This window comes from Gymnoscopelus microlampas (assembly GCF_963454915.1).
Source record: "Gymnoscopelus microlampas genome assembly, chromosome: 4".
Lineage (NCBI taxonomy): Eukaryota > Metazoa > Chordata > Actinopteri > Myctophiformes > Myctophidae > Gymnoscopelus > Gymnoscopelus microlampas.
Genome location: NC_139941.1, coordinates 53227944 through 53243605, shown reverse-complemented (window position 1 = coordinate 53243605; position 15662 = coordinate 53227944). Strand labels below are relative to the sequence as shown.

The 15662-nt window shown below is 40.8% G+C and overlaps 1 protein-coding gene across 2 annotated transcripts in view; it reads left to right on the top strand.

The window, feature by feature from the left end:
* The window catches only part of trpm6 (transient receptor potential cation channel, subfamily M, member 6), a 66916-nt gene extending 51625 nt beyond the window's left edge, over window positions 1-15291 (top strand). For both annotated transcript variants that reach the window (XM_084055929.1, XM_084055928.1), the window contains exon 41: window positions 14781-15291. In XM_084055929.1, the coding sequence (XP_083912055.1) occupies window positions 14781-14887 (107 nt within the window). In that variant the 3' untranslated portion in view covers window positions 14888-15291. The remainder of the gene's footprint in view (window positions 1-14780) is intronic.
* The last annotated feature ends 371 nt before the right edge of the window (window positions 15292-15662 follow it).

Below are 15662 nucleotides of genomic sequence, written 5' to 3'. Positions count from 1 at the left end.
GGGAGGGAGACAGGGAGAGCAAGGAGGAAGGAAGTCAAACAGTAAATAGCATAAACAGAACAGAATTGACTATAGAGATAAAGTACAAACAACGTGTCAGTGTATTGTCAGGTTCAACCACATAGTCCACAAAGGGCTTTGTAAAATCCACTTTTTTATTTAATTTGATACCTACAGTATCACCTCCCACGGAGGAACCTCAGTTTTCAGCTCCACCCAGCTGAGTGCTGTCCATAGAGGGGCGCGGAGGGGGTATAGCAGTTAGGAAGTTGTTCAGAAACCTGGTGGTCTTGGCCTTATCTAGGCCTGGTGGTCTAGGCCTCCTTGCCGTTGTAATATGAACAGTTTGTGGCAAGCATCACGATCAGTTTAACCCATTAACACCTGGAACGCATCTGTGTCACTTTAAGATTTCTTTGGCTATTCAAAAAATAGTGCACGAGTGCCTTGCTACGAGCCTGTAGATCTGCTATTTTAGTAACATCATGGAAAATTATTATTATAATATTTTTTTCAAAACACTGTTGGGATTTAGAAAACATTTTTAGAATCGTCCTCAGGTCTTAACGACTCAACTCTATATATACTGTGGAGGAGTTCTGGAACAATCAGTAATTGATGAGGCACATAGGAGTCGAGACAATATTCTAGGTGGTGATGATTATGCTTTATGTACATGATATCATGGGGAGAAGTACAATAACACTCATGTCAGTGGTACGGTAGTTCTGCCAAGAGCTCAGGGCAGAGATCATAGTTATACTGTAGCTGCTTCAAGGACAAACTGAACCATAACAAGATAGGCTGTACCAAAACAATAGCTATCAGGCCTAGTGGAGACATTTAGACCAGAGGTCTTCAACAGGGGGTCCGGGACCCCTAGGGGGTCCTCAGAGTTACTACAAGGGGTCCTTGGCCTGAAAACGTTGAAGACCCCTGATTTAGACTCTTACAAGCTGACAAATATCATAGTATATTGTAGAAGTATTATAAGTGATAATATAAATATTAGCTATCATATTTTGGAAAATATTAGAAAATATAAAGGTTAGATATAAGCAGCTATATAATTTGAGAATAGCCGATCTACAAGCTCACAACGCGTTGCAATGCCACGCCTTGTGATCTTGTAGAAAAATGTTAACAACACACATTTTGTATCAGGCTGCCTAGCACAAAATAACTTCAGATGGGGCTCTCACGGCCAGACACATTAATATGGGACCACTGATCATGTCAGTATCATGACAGTACTATGGTCAGTATCATGGTCAGTATCAAGGACGATATCATGATTTTTAAATTATATCAAAGGATAAAAAAAGTAAATAAATTCCATTTAATATTTTTTAAGGAGTAGTGAAAAGATTGTGATATTTTCACTATAGTTTAGGTCCCGGTCAGACATGAAGTTTCTCTTTTGGGTCTTGAAATAAAATGTTTTGGAACAACTGCTGCTTCAGACCTCATGTTTATAAGAAGATACAAGTTATACATTTACATATTACACCCTAAGAATGTTTTTTTTTTTTTTTCACTACAAAGTGAGAACAATTCAAGCAGGTCACTGGCCTTTGTGCATCATTACAATTAGATATTTCTGAGAATCACATTTTCATCTTCTACAATTCAATCATTAACATCAGAATCATTACATTCCAATTATCAACAAACTAATCTACAGTAATTACATTAAAGTACAACTCTGACAATAAAATATTGTTATGGCTGTATCCTGTTAGATGTATGTAAAATAGCATAGCTAAAAGCTCACAACATGTCATGACATGTTGTGAGCTTGTGGATCTGCTATTTTTGAATAGCTTTAGTTTAGAGTAAGGTCATGTTTTTCATTAGAACGCATCTGTTAGGAGCAACAGTTTAAATAGCTTGATTTGAAATAGCAGTCAAATTAACCCTTCAATAAACTCATTTGTTGTCTTCATTGAAAACTGACTGAGGATTAAATTAGTCTAATTTGTGTGACTGACAGGAGAGATGATCAGAGGCGCAGAGTTGATACCATATGGATTAACAATTGGACAGAGTTTGCCAGTGAAGGTGCAGCCAGTGAAAGAGTAGAGATGAACTCTGGTCTCCGCATCATAAAAGCAGACCAGACCCTCCTCGTAATCCACAAACACTCCCACTTTCTGAACCTCTTGTTTTACAGGGAGGAGGACACGAGGGTCAGCAAGAGCCCTCGTACTCATTTGTATTCAACCCTATAGACCAGTAACCGTTGTTGGGACTCTGTATGTTTGATAGTTTCCTGTTGATAGACTCTCTGGCCACTCCTACAGTCCAACAAGTCTTCCCTTTAACCTAGTAAAATCTTCCTGAGGAATTCTCTCTCTTTGTTCTTTTGGAGATTCTTCCTTATGACTTCAGGGTCCAGAGTCGCATCCACTCCATATTGCTGGATCCTCCTCAGCTCAGCATCACGAAGCTCCTTCTCCATCTCTAGACCGAGTGACTTCATAGCGGTCCTCACAGGCCCCACAAATGAAAACTGATGGATATTGACCTGGGTGGGTGGAGGGGTGTCGATGGATGGGAAGTTCTGGAGGAAGTGGAGGTGGTCTTCAGTGTGTGAGAGCTGCTTCAACTCAGAGCTTCTCTTCTTTAACTCAGTGATTTCTTGTTGCAGGTCTTTAATGAACCCTGCAGCCTGTTTCTCTGTTGATTTCTGCTTCTCTTCAATCACATCAATGAGCTCAGCCTGGCTTCTCTGAATACAGCTGATCAGAGCAGTGAAGACCTGCACACTGTCTGCTATCACTGTGTCTGCATCTTTCTTACCGAGGTCTGCTGAGTGTTTGACCTCCTGAATCTTCACTTGTCTCTCCTGGATCATCTTCTGAACTTCAGCCTCAGTCTTTCCCTGCTCAGCCTTCTTTCCTTCGTATGCCTCTTTCAGAGACACAATTTGATGTAACTTATGGTCTGACTCAGTGCAGATCTGACAAACACACATGAGGTCAGTCTTACAGAACAGCTCCAGAGGTCTGTCATGTTTCTTACACATAAAGTCTTCCGGGTTCTTTACGGGGGCGATTAGTTTGTGTCGTTTTAACCCTGTGAGTCTCAGATGAGGCTCCAGGTGAGTCTCACAGTAGGAGGTCAGACACACCAGGCAGGACTTCAGCGCTTTGAGCTTGGTCCCGGTACAGAAGTCACAGGAGACTTCATCTACTTTAGCAGGTTCTTGCTTTGTGAAGGAAGTTTGTCTCATCTTCTTTGACTTCCTGAACTGATCAGCCATCTCAGAGAGAACTTTATTAACGGAGAATTTTGGTCTACTGTAGAAGGTTTCCTGACACAGTGGACAGTGACACACATCAGTACTGTCCCAGTAATGTGTGATGCAGGTTTTACAGTAGTTGTGTCCACATGGAGTGCTGATTGGATCAGTGAACACATCCAGACAGATAGAACACAGGAACTGCTCTTCAGAATGGAGACTGCTGGCACACGCCATTTCTACTGAGAATAGAAATAAAAGACATTTAGTTTTTGAATGCTACTTCTCACATCTTTAAAGTTATCTCTGTGTCTGTGTGTCTGTGAGGCGAACTGGCCTTAAGTTTTTATTATTATTATTACAAAATATACTACTAATATTAACTAGGCCTACTTCAGCCCTATACACTTTGGCCATTTGAAAATAGCAGATCTACAAGCTCACAACGTGTTGCATCGTGACGCATTGTGAGCTTGTAGATCTGCTATTTGTGTTGTGAGCTTGTAGATCGTCTATTTTCGGTTATTAGTTATTATAACATTAAAGAGTATTTGAAGTGATCAAAACTAGAAGGGTTAGAATACATGTTTAGAATCATCTTCCATAAGCAGGAGAAAAATGACAGAAATGTCATAAAAGCAAAGGCTTAAAGGACAACTTTGTTTTTTTTACAACCAAGGTTTATGTTTTAGATTGTAATTAAAGTAAATAAAAGATGAGTGTTAAAATATTTAAATTTACTGCTTTCTATAGTTTTAGCAATTTTCACGATATTTTATACAGTGGGTGGGGGCATTCTGTCCGGTGGCTAAATATGTCTTTTTTACACAGTAACCCGGCGATTTCTTTATTATTATTTACAGTAGCTTTTCTAACCCCCAATAACTCACATCTGGCCATCAAAGACCACTGTACCTTTTTTATTGTGTAAAAAATACATATTTAGCCACCGGACAGAATGCCCCCGCCCACTTATTTACTTTAATTACAAGCTAAAATATAAACCTTGGTTGTAAAAAAACAAAGTTGTCCTTTAATGCCACAAATCTGTGATTTCTTCGACTGGTTGGCTGTGGAACGGCAGCAACATAGATTTAGAATCATAATACCTCAAACATCGTTAAACTCTCAGTCATGAGATTTTATTTTGCTGTAGTTTTCCCCAAAGATTGGACTGGGGAATTGAGTATGAACATGGGGTAAGATCATGTCCGGATACATTTGAATGTAACTATTATTCTCTGTTAATGAATGATAAATAATTATCTGCATTACTCACCAGTGTTTTAGTTCTCAGTATATGAGTAAACGTTGCGTTGAAAGAAGGTTTTAGACAGAGTCTGTGCGCTGCCACCAAACTACTGTAATGTCTGTTAGCCTTCGTTTCACTAGATTTGCGTCATTGATGAGAAACTCCCCCTTGTACTGTAGCTGTTAACCCTTCACTGCCACCACCAGAGGTGAACCCATTAAGACCTGAGGCGATTCTTATTTTTTTTTTCTAAATCCTAACAGTTTTTTGGAAAAAAAAAGAAAGAAAAAAAAAACAAGATTTAAAAAAAATAGCAGGTCTACAAGCTCATAGCGTGGCACTCGGTGCCGCGCTATGAGCTTGTAGATCTGCTATTTTTGAATAGCCAAAGAAATCTAAAGTGACACAGATGCGTTCCAGGTTAATGGGTTAAAAATGTGCCTCGAGTGAAAGGACTAAAGCGTTTGGTATCAAAATAAACTCACAGTACCAAAGCAAAAGTAGATCTTTCAAAATTTGTCGCCGATCTACAAGCTCACAGCATGTCGCATCACCATGTGTTTTGAGCTTGTAGATCGGCTGTTTTCGTGTACAAGAAGTTAATGTATTTAAATTGTAATGCAATTTTACTGTTCTTCCCCTGGATTTGTTAGGAAGTTGTTCAGAAACCTGGTGGTCTTGGCCTTGATATTACGGTAGGCCTCCTTGCCGTTGTAATATGAACAGTTTGTGGCAAGCATCACAATCAGTTTAACCCATTAAGACCTGGAACACGTCTGTGTCACTTTAAGATTTCTTTGGCTATTCAAAAATAGCAGATCTACAAGCTCATAGCGCGGCACCGAGTGCCACGCTACGAGCTTGTAGATCTGTTATTTTTGTAAAATCGTGGAAAATTATTATTATTTTTTTTTTTCAAAAAACTGTTGGGATTTAGAAAACATTTTTAGAATCGTCCTCAGGTCTTAACCACTCAACTTTATACAATATATACTGTCGTGGAATTCTGGAACAATCAGTAATCAATGAGGCACATAGGAGTGGAGACAATATTCTAGGTGGTGATGATTATGCTTTATGTACATGATATCATGGGGAGAAGTACAATAACACTCATGTCAGTGGTACGGTAGTTCTGCCAAGAGCTCAGGGCAGAGATCATAGTTATACTGTAGCTGCTTCAAGGACAAACTGAACCATAACAAGATAGGCTGTACCAAAACAATAGCTATTAGACCTAGTGGAGACATTTAGACTCTTACAAGCTGTCACATATCATACTATATTGTAGAAGTATTATAAGTGATAATATAAATATTAGCTATCATATCTTGGAAAATATTAGAAATATTAGAAAATATAAAGGTTAGATATAAGCAGCTATATAATTTGAAAATAGCCGATCTACAAGCTCACAACGCGTTGCAATGCCACGCCTTGTGATCTTGTAGAAAAATGTTAACAACACACATTTTGTATCAGGGTCCCTGGCACAAAATAACTTCAGATGGGGCTCTCACGGCCAGACACATTAATGTGGGACCACTGATCATGTCAGTATCATGACAGTACTATGGTCAGTACCATGGTCAGTATCATGACAGTACTATGGTCAGTACCATGGTCAGTATCATGTCAGTACTATGGTCAGTATCATGTCAGTACCATGGTCAGTATCATGTCAGTACCATGGTCAGTATCATGTCAGTACTATGGTCAGTATCATGTCAGTACCATGGTCAGTATCATGTCAGTACTATGGTCAGTATCATGTCAGTACCATGGTCAGTATCATGTCAGTACCATGGTCAGTATCATGTCAGTACTATGGTCAGTATCATGTCAGTACCATGGTCAGTATCATGTCAGTACCATGGTCAGTATCATGTCAGTACCATGGTCAGTATCATGTCAGTATCATGGTCAGTATCATGGTCAGTATCATGTCAGTACCATGGTCAGTATCATGTCAGTACCATGGTCAGTATCATGTCAGTACTATGGTCAGTATCATGGACGATATCATGATTTCTAAATTATCTCAAAGTTTTAAAAAAAAGTAACTTTTTTTTCTCAAAAGTAATTAATACAATACAAATAAATTCCACTTAATATGTTTTAAGGAGTAGTGAAAAGATGGTGATATTTTCACTATAGTTTAGGTCCCGGTCAGACATGAAGTTTCTCTTTTGGGTCTTGAGCTAAAATGTTTTGGAACAACTAATGCTTCAGACCTCATGTTTATAAGAAGATAAAAGTTATACATTTACATATTACACCCTATGAATGAAAAAACACCAATGAGTGTCATTCATTAAAGTTTATTTATGTTTGCACTACAAAGTGGGAACAATTCAAGCAGTTCACAATTAGAGATTTCTGAGAATCACATTTTCATCTTCTACAATCTACAATCTACAATTCAATCATCAACATCAGAATCATTACATTCCAATTATCAACAAACTAATCTACAGTAATTTCATTAAAGTACAACTCTGACAATAAAATATTGTTATGGCTGTATCCTGTTAGCTGTATGTAAAATAGCATATCTACAAGCTCACAACATGTCATGACATGTTGTGAGCTTGTGGATCTGCTATTTTTGAATAGCTTTAGTTTAGAGTAAGGTCATGTTTTTCATTAGAACGCATCTGTTAGGAGCAACAGTTTAAATAGCTTGATTTGAAATAACAGTCAAATTAACCCTTCAATAAACACATTTGTTGTCTTCATTGAAAACTGACTGAGGATTAAATTAGTCTAATTTGTGTGACTGACAGGAGAGATTATCAGAGGAGCAGAGTTGATACCATATGGATTAACAATTGGACAGAGTTTGTCAGTGAAGGTGCAGCCAGTGAAAGAGTAGAGATGAACTCTGGTCTCCACATCATAAAAGGAGACCAGACCCTCCTCGTAATCCACAAACACTCCCACTTTCTGAACCTTCTGTTTTACAGGGAGGAGGACACGAGGGTCAGCAAGAGCCTCGTACTCATTTGTATTCAACCCTATAGACCAGTAACCGTTGTTGGGACTCTGTATGTTTGATAGTTTCCTTTTGATGTACTCTCTGGCCACTCCTACAGTCCAACAAGTCTTCCCTTTAACCTAGTAAAATCTTCCTGAGGAATTCTCTCTCTTTGTTCTTTTGGAGATTCTTCCTTATGACTTCAGGGTCCAGAGTCGCATCCACTCCATATTGCTGGATCCTCCTCAGCTCAGCATCACGTAGCTTCTTCTCCATCTCTAGACCGAGTGACTTCATAGCGGTCCTCACAGTCTCCACAAATGAAAACTGATGGATATTGACCTGGGTGGGTGGAGGGGTGTCGATGGATGGGAAGTTCTGGAGGAAGTGGAGGTGGTCTTCAGTGTGTGAGAGCTGCTTCAACTCAGAGCTTCTCTTCTTTAACTCAGTGATTTCTTGTTGCAGGTCTTTAATGAACCCTGCAGCCTGTTTCTCTGTTGATTTCTGCTTCTCTTCAATCACATCAATGAGCTCAGCCTGGCTTCTCTGAATACAGCTGATCAGAGCAGTGAAGACCTGCACACTGTCTGCTATCACTGTGTCTGCATCTTTCTTACCGAGGTCTGCTGAGTGTTTGACCTCCTGAATCTTCACTTGTCTCTCCTGGATCATCTGCTGAACTTCAGCCTCAGTCTTTCCCAGCTCAGCCTTCTTTCCTTCATGTGCCTCTTTCAGAGATACAGTTTGATGTAACTTGTGGTCTGTCTCAGTGCAGATCTGACAAACACACATGAGGTCAGTCTTACAGAACAGCTCCAGAGGTCTGTCATGTTTCTTGCACATACAGTCTTCCGGGTTCTTTACGGGGTCGATTAGTTTGTGTCGTTTTAACCCAGTGAGTCTCAGATGAGGCTCCAGGTGAGTCTCACAGTAGGAGGTCAGACACACCAGGCAGGACTTAAGCGCTTTGACCTTGGTCCCGGTACAGAAGTCACAGGAGACTTCATCTACTTTAGCAGGTTCTTGCTTTGTGAAGGAAGTTTGTCTCAGCTTCTTTGACTTCCTGAACTGATCAGCCATCTCCGAGAGAACTTTATTAACAGAGAATTTTGGTCTACTGTAGAAGGTTTCTTGACACAGTGGACACTGACACACATCAGTGCTGTCCCAGTAATGTGTGATGCAGGTTTTGCAGTAGTTGTGTCCACATGGAGTGCTGATTGGATCAGTGAACACATCCAGACAGATAGAACACAGGAACTGCTCTTCAGAATGGAGACTGCTGGCACACGCCATTTCTACTGAGAATAAAAATAAAATAAATTTAGTTTTTGAATGCTACTTCTCACATCTTTATAGTTATCTCCACCCCTGTCCATCTCTGTGTTGTGAGCTTGTAGATCGTCTATTTTCGGTTATTAGTTATTATAACATTAAAGAGTATTTGAAGTGATCAAAACTAGAAGGGTTAGAATACATGTTTAGAATCATCTTCCATAAACAGGAGAAAAATGACAGAAATGTCATAAAAGCAAAGGCTTAAAGGACAACTTTGTTTTTTTACAACCAAGGTTTATCTTTTAGATTGTAATTAAAGTAAATAAAAGATGAGTGTTAAAATATTTAAATTTACCGCTTTCTATAGTTTTAGCAATTTTCACGATATTTTATACAGTGGGTGGGGGCATTCTGTCCAGTGGCTAAATATGTCTTTTTTAAACAGTAACCCGGCGATTTCTTTATTATTATTTACAGTAGCTTTTCTAACCCCCAATAACTCACATCTGGCCATCAAAGACCACTCTACCTTTTTTAATGTGTAAAAAATACATATTTAGCCACCGGACAGAATGCCCCCGCCCACTTATTTACTTTAATTACAAGCTAAAATATAAACCTTGGTTGTAAAAAAACAAAGTTGTCCTTTAATGCCACAAATCTGTGATTTCTTCGACTGGTTGGCTGTGGAACGGCAGCAACATAGATTTAGAATCATAATACCTCAAACATTGTTAAACTCTCAGTCATGAGATTTTATTTTGCTGTAGTTTTCCCCAAAGATTGGACTGGGGATTTGAGTATGAACATGGGGTAAGATCATGTCCGGATACATTTGAATGTAACTATTATTCTCTGTTAATGAATGATACATAATTATCTGCATTACTCACCAGTGTTTTAGTTCTCAGTATATGAGTAAACGTTGCGTTGAAAGAAGGTTTTAGACAGAGTGTGTGCGCTGCCACCAAACTACTGTAATGTCTGTTAGCCTTCGTTTCACTAGATTTGCGTCATTGATGAGAAACTCCCCCTTACTGTTGCTGTTAACCCTTCACTGCCACCACCAGAGGTGAACCCGTTAAGACCTGAGGCGATTCTTAAAAATGTTTTCTAAGTCCGAACAGTTTTTTGAAAAAAAAAGAAAGAAAAAAAACCCAAGATTTTTCAAAAATAGCAGATCTACAAGCTCATAGCGTGGCACTCGGTGCCGCGCTATGAGCTTGTAGATCTGCTATTTTTGAATAGCCAAAGAAATCTAAAGTGACACAGATGCGTTCCAGGTTAATGGGTTAAAAATGTGCCTCGAGTGAAAGGGCTAAAGCGTTTGGTATCAAAATAAACTCACAGCACCAAAGCAAAAGTAGATCTTTCAAAATGTGTCGCCGATCTACAAGCTCACAGCGCGTCGCATCACCATGCGTTTTGAGCTTGTAGATCGGCGGTTTTCGTGTACGAGAAGTTAGTGTAGTTAAATTGTAATGCAATTTGACTGTTCCTCCCCTGAATTTGAACCTAGGTCTGCAAAGTGCTGAACATTTTTACCATTGAGCTAACTAGAAGCTCGCCCCCGCTACGCGGGGGCTCGCGTCTAGCCCGCGGCCACGCCCACGTAGCGCCCGCGGCCACTTGGCAACTCATATAAGTGGCGTAGCGTCATGAGGGTCAGTGGGGCCGTGGCTCGGTCAGTGAAGACCCTGTAGTGCGGATGATATGTGGCATAGAGGGGCAGATTGTAAATCCCCAGAGGAAACATCCGTGGGCTACCATTGGTTCAGCGATGTGTGCGGTCGCCCTGCGGCCCCTCCTCCTCCACCAATGTGCAGTATTGAGAGCCCTGACGGCACAACAATTGGAGCGATGGGCACTGCACTGTGGTTGGTTAGGGTACACCTAGGGCCCAGGTAGAACCCAGTTAAAGCCTGCATGGGCAAACCCAGGTAGGACCCGCCTTGGTCCCACATAAACATGGGTAGTTGGGGCCCACCTAAGGGCCAGGTAGAAGCTACTTATAGCCTGCATGGGCATCGCAGTTGGGACTGAAGTGGATGCCGCTGACATTGCTGACATGGGGTCCATATGGTTTAGCCCACCTTGAAACCATATGGGAGCTACGCTGGCATGCTGGCTGTAATGCAAACGCTGCATCATACCTGCAGTGTGTAGTTTGATGTTGTGTGTGTAGCAGATATACCTGCAGTGTGTAGATCAATGTCCATATGAAAGTCAATGCCCAGCAGTGTTTTTTTTCCCCAGCAGAGTTTCTAGTGTCTCTGTCTCTCTCTGGAAGAGGTTGCACATGAACTCTGCAGCCGCACTGAGGCGCTTCAACACAAACACTCTGACATTAAGCTGCTTCACACAACAAACATCAGCACGATGCTGCTGTTTGTCCAAAAGACACAATGTCCTCTCCCACCGACGTCATGTGTTCATTTATCGACAGCCGTACAGACTCCTTTTGACACATTTTACCTCGTTTATCCAGCTCTCACTGACTCATCGGGGTGTTATTTTGCTGCGATTAAGTCAACGATGTGAGAGATTAGCTATCACAGACGGACGGACAGGGGGTGAAACAGAGTCTTGCGCCGTGCCTTTCGGCCTGGCGGAGACAATAAAAAAAGGAAAGTAAAGGAAATGAGCATTTCTGCAACAAAAGTAGTCAACAAACTATACTATGAAAACATGGGCCACATTGTCAAAGAATGTAAGAAAGAGGCAGTCATGTAGAAAATAGCCGATCTACAAGCTTACAAAGCCTCTCAACGTGAGGCGTTTTGAGCTTGTAGATCGGCTATTTTCACAATATGTACTTGTGGAACGGAGTCAAACAGAATGGGGGGGTCCCCAGATCAAGTACGTTTATTTGGGGGGGGCGGGGGGGGGGCGGCGGCGTGAAAGGGTTGATAAGCACTGCTGTAATCGGAGCGAAATTATCTGAAATTACTACATGACCATAATGCAGCCTAACATGCGTTGCACGGGGCGGTCCTGCCATTACGTTAGTTACTGTAGTTGCTGTGGAGCTATAGTTCTCCAGAAGACACACACAAACATACACCATCTACAATGGACTAACTGAGCAGCAATATTGACATTCACCACACGAGCGTGCATTGTTGACAAAGTGATTGCACAGCCGCTGCAGGCATGACAACCACGTTAGCGTTAGCGACATGGCAGCTATCACAGCGCCCTGTCCGTCGTCGCTGGGACTAACTGTGATGGCTACAGCAGTAACAGCAAGCTGTCTGCGATGCCATTGTCTGGAGACTGCTCTTAGCGTGACACGACCAATGAGAGTGAGCGCTGTAGTTGTTGCTAAGATACGGTGGCGTCTCTGCCCCATGGCTTGTAGATCTCTCACGCATGATTGGCGTAGGCTGCGTTGCCAGGTCTGACTGTTTGTATAAGCGATTTTGGGCTTATTTGGGTGCACTTTTGGGCTCGTTTCCATAGACCACGGCAGCGCTTATTTCTTTCCCGTGACCGATGTGGCAAAAAAAGTGCAAAACGAACCATCCGGAAGTAAATTGCGAGATGAAATATATAGCACTTTTTGATTATTAGAGAAGGAGACACATGTGAAGGTTGAAAATGAAAGGTAGTTGATTATATAGTTTTTCATGAGGGATTTTTGTAGCAAGTTGTGAGAGAATTGGGCCACTCCTGTGGGCGGGGGGCTGATTAGAACCATTGGGGTTTGAAAGGAGACGCTCTCTGTTTGAGTGATAAGATAGAGCCTGCCTGCTTGCTCAGGGGAGAAACTGAATTTTGACCTTCAGGTTCAAAATGTGTGTGTCAGACCAGGAGCAGGGTTATGTTTTATAGAGGTCATGTCTCACCCAGACACAGGATCTAAATGTGTCAATAGAAGAGCGGGGAGACCAAATACAACCACCATAACTGTATAAGTTATATTGTATTAGCATACTCTACCATACAGATTACAAAACATATTAATTCAGACTATTTGTCAGATGTAAGGTGCTCTTCAAGGTAAAAAAAAAGTTGTGTGTGTGTGTGTGTGTGTGTGTGTGTGTGTGTGTGTGCGTGTGCGTGTGCGTGCGCACGTGTGCGTACTGTACATATGTATGTGTTTGTGCATGTTCAGAGTTAATATCCACTAAGAATGTGCACAGAATATTCATATTGCCTATGACACACACACACACACACACACACACACACACACACACACACACACACACACACACACACACACACGCCACACGCCACACGCCACACGCGCGCGCTGGTGTGAGTGTGTGTCACCTCAGTGTCATCACTCAGGAGAACATGGTTGGCTCACACATGAATCCTCACATCAACTTCAAATGAAGACACGGCTCCCAAACAGCGTGCTAATTAAGCCGCCAGCGCTTCGTTTATTTCTATGACAACAGCGGTGTTTTGAAGCGCGCCGGGGGGCCATGGGGGGGAGGGGGGAGGGGGGCAGGCAGGGTCTGCCTGGTGCGTCGGTACGTTGGTTTGTGTGCCACGTACTGCACATCCTTTGATTACGTATTAATATTGTGGGTTTGTGTTTTTTTTTCCTTTCTTTTTTTTTGCCGGCGAGACATTAGCTTTGATTAGCTATTAATTAACGTCTCTCGGAAGACGACGTGCTGGAGTCTGGAGGGTTCGGGGTGTGTGTGGGGGGGTGGGGGAGGAAACAACGCAAAACAAACAAACATTCACACATGCGTGCGCACACACACACACACACACACACACACACACACACACACACACACACACACACACACACACACACGTTTTGATATTTCAAAGGTGCTTTTGTGTTTGCGTCTTCCTGTTCTTGTGTCCTCTCCAAGAACAGCCCCCCCCCAGCCCCCCTGCCCCCCCCTCTCATCCCAACATAATCAAACCAAATTATTCATTATGATGTGAGGAGAGGCCTTCCTCCCAGCCCTGTCACTATTCTCTTTCTAGTGGTAATTATGACTGTTGTTTTTAGGGATGCAACTATCCATTGTTTTCTTACACGTTACTATCTCCATTACTTTTTGGATTAATTGAGAAGCATGTTTTTTTAAAATATATATTTATATATATATATAAATATTTGTGTATATTATCAAATCAATGCAATCGACAAAATAGATTAGTATGATTAAAGGACAAGACCACTTTGGTAGAGGTTTGGGTTGCCATGATGTAACTTCAAAGGTGAACAAGAAATCTAAAAATAATTGCTTTTTGATTTTAAAATCCATTGATTAGATTATTATTATTATTATTATTATTATTATTGATCATTCAAAACATGCTCGTCATTGACTTACATTGTATGGTAAAACAGCTCTCAAAGTCACTCTTTTACTAACGTAAACAAAGTTGATTCAGACAATATAGAACATCACCAAACCCAGTACTGTTTGTTTTTTAAATACAAGTGTTGATTTTGCTATTTTTATTAAGAAGAAAACCCGGACTGGATCTGCAGATCCTGATCTTCAAATAGTAAAATCAACAGGAAGTTGACATTTCTATAAAAATAAAAATAAACTGTACTGGGTTTGATGATGTTCCATATTGTCTGAATCAACTTTGTTTGTGTTCGTTTACGTGCTAAAAGAGTGACTTTAAGAGATGTTTCACCGTACAATGTAAGTCAATGAGGAGCATGTTTTGAATGGTCAATTTCTATTATTTTTGATTTGTTGTCCACCTTTGGAGTTACATCATGGCAAGGTAACTAACTACACAACCCAAACCTCTACCAAAGTGGTCTTGCCCTTTTATGCCCTGTTTTATAATTCGTCGTACAACGGTGTCGTGCAGAAATACCCCAAATAGCTGATCTGTGAGCTTCGTAGAACGGCTATTTTGGGTATTTTGGAGAAACATGTTTTTCTTTAACACTTTTGAGAGAAAACAAGGGCAAAAAAAGCTGCATTTCAAGTGTTTCCTCCAAAACAATAATTAAAATTGATTCTTAAAAAAATGAATAATAATAAATCAATTTGTGAAGTTTCATGAAGTGTGTTTCTGCTGGTCAGAGCTGAGAGGAGGAGCAGAGAGGAGGAGGAGCCAACACAGCCAGGAGGAGGAGCAAGAGGAGCAAGAGGAGCAAGAGGAGGAAGGAGGCGATGGACACAGGACATAACTGACCTCCTTTTTACACATTTTGTAGAATGTTTGAAAATGTTATTATGCCTATAATGCTTATAATGACAGGTCCAAAATAACATTATAACATAACGTCTTTTAACAAGATGAGTATTTTATGTGTTGGAGTTTATTCTGTGTATTTATTTTGCTGTTTATTATCTATTTTATTAATTCCCTATGCCCCCCCCGCCCACCCCCACTCCAGCGTGGCGTACACATACACACCCATGCACATGCACACACACACACACACACACCTCATTTTAAAGGACAACATATGGATGGAAATAACCTTTTAGCTTTGTTGTGTTTTTATCCCTTTGACAGTGATGTGTAAATGTAATGCAATGTCAATAAAGATCATACAAATCTAAGGGCGCCAGGTTGAAAGTCACTCTTTTAGCTGTATGCCTACATGTACTGAATCAGAAGTAAAAGTAAAAAAGTGGAATTCCTTTTTTTGTGCGAGTTCTATCGTTTAGTTATTTCCTTATTTTGGAAAGTGTGCTTGCTTAACATCTGGGGGCAACATTCTAAAGGACAATAATGGTAAAAAAAAGAAGGGGGAAAAAAGAATGCAACAGTGAATTGAGACACAAAAATGTGTTATTTTCTGATACTCCCTAGCAGTGTTGCCATGTGCCCATGTCTGCTTATTATAAGCAACTTTGGGCTTGTTTTTATGTAAATATTGGTACTAGTTGGTAGCCTGGTAGATAATATTTTTTGAAAATAGCAGATGTACAAGCTCACAACGTGTTGCATCATGT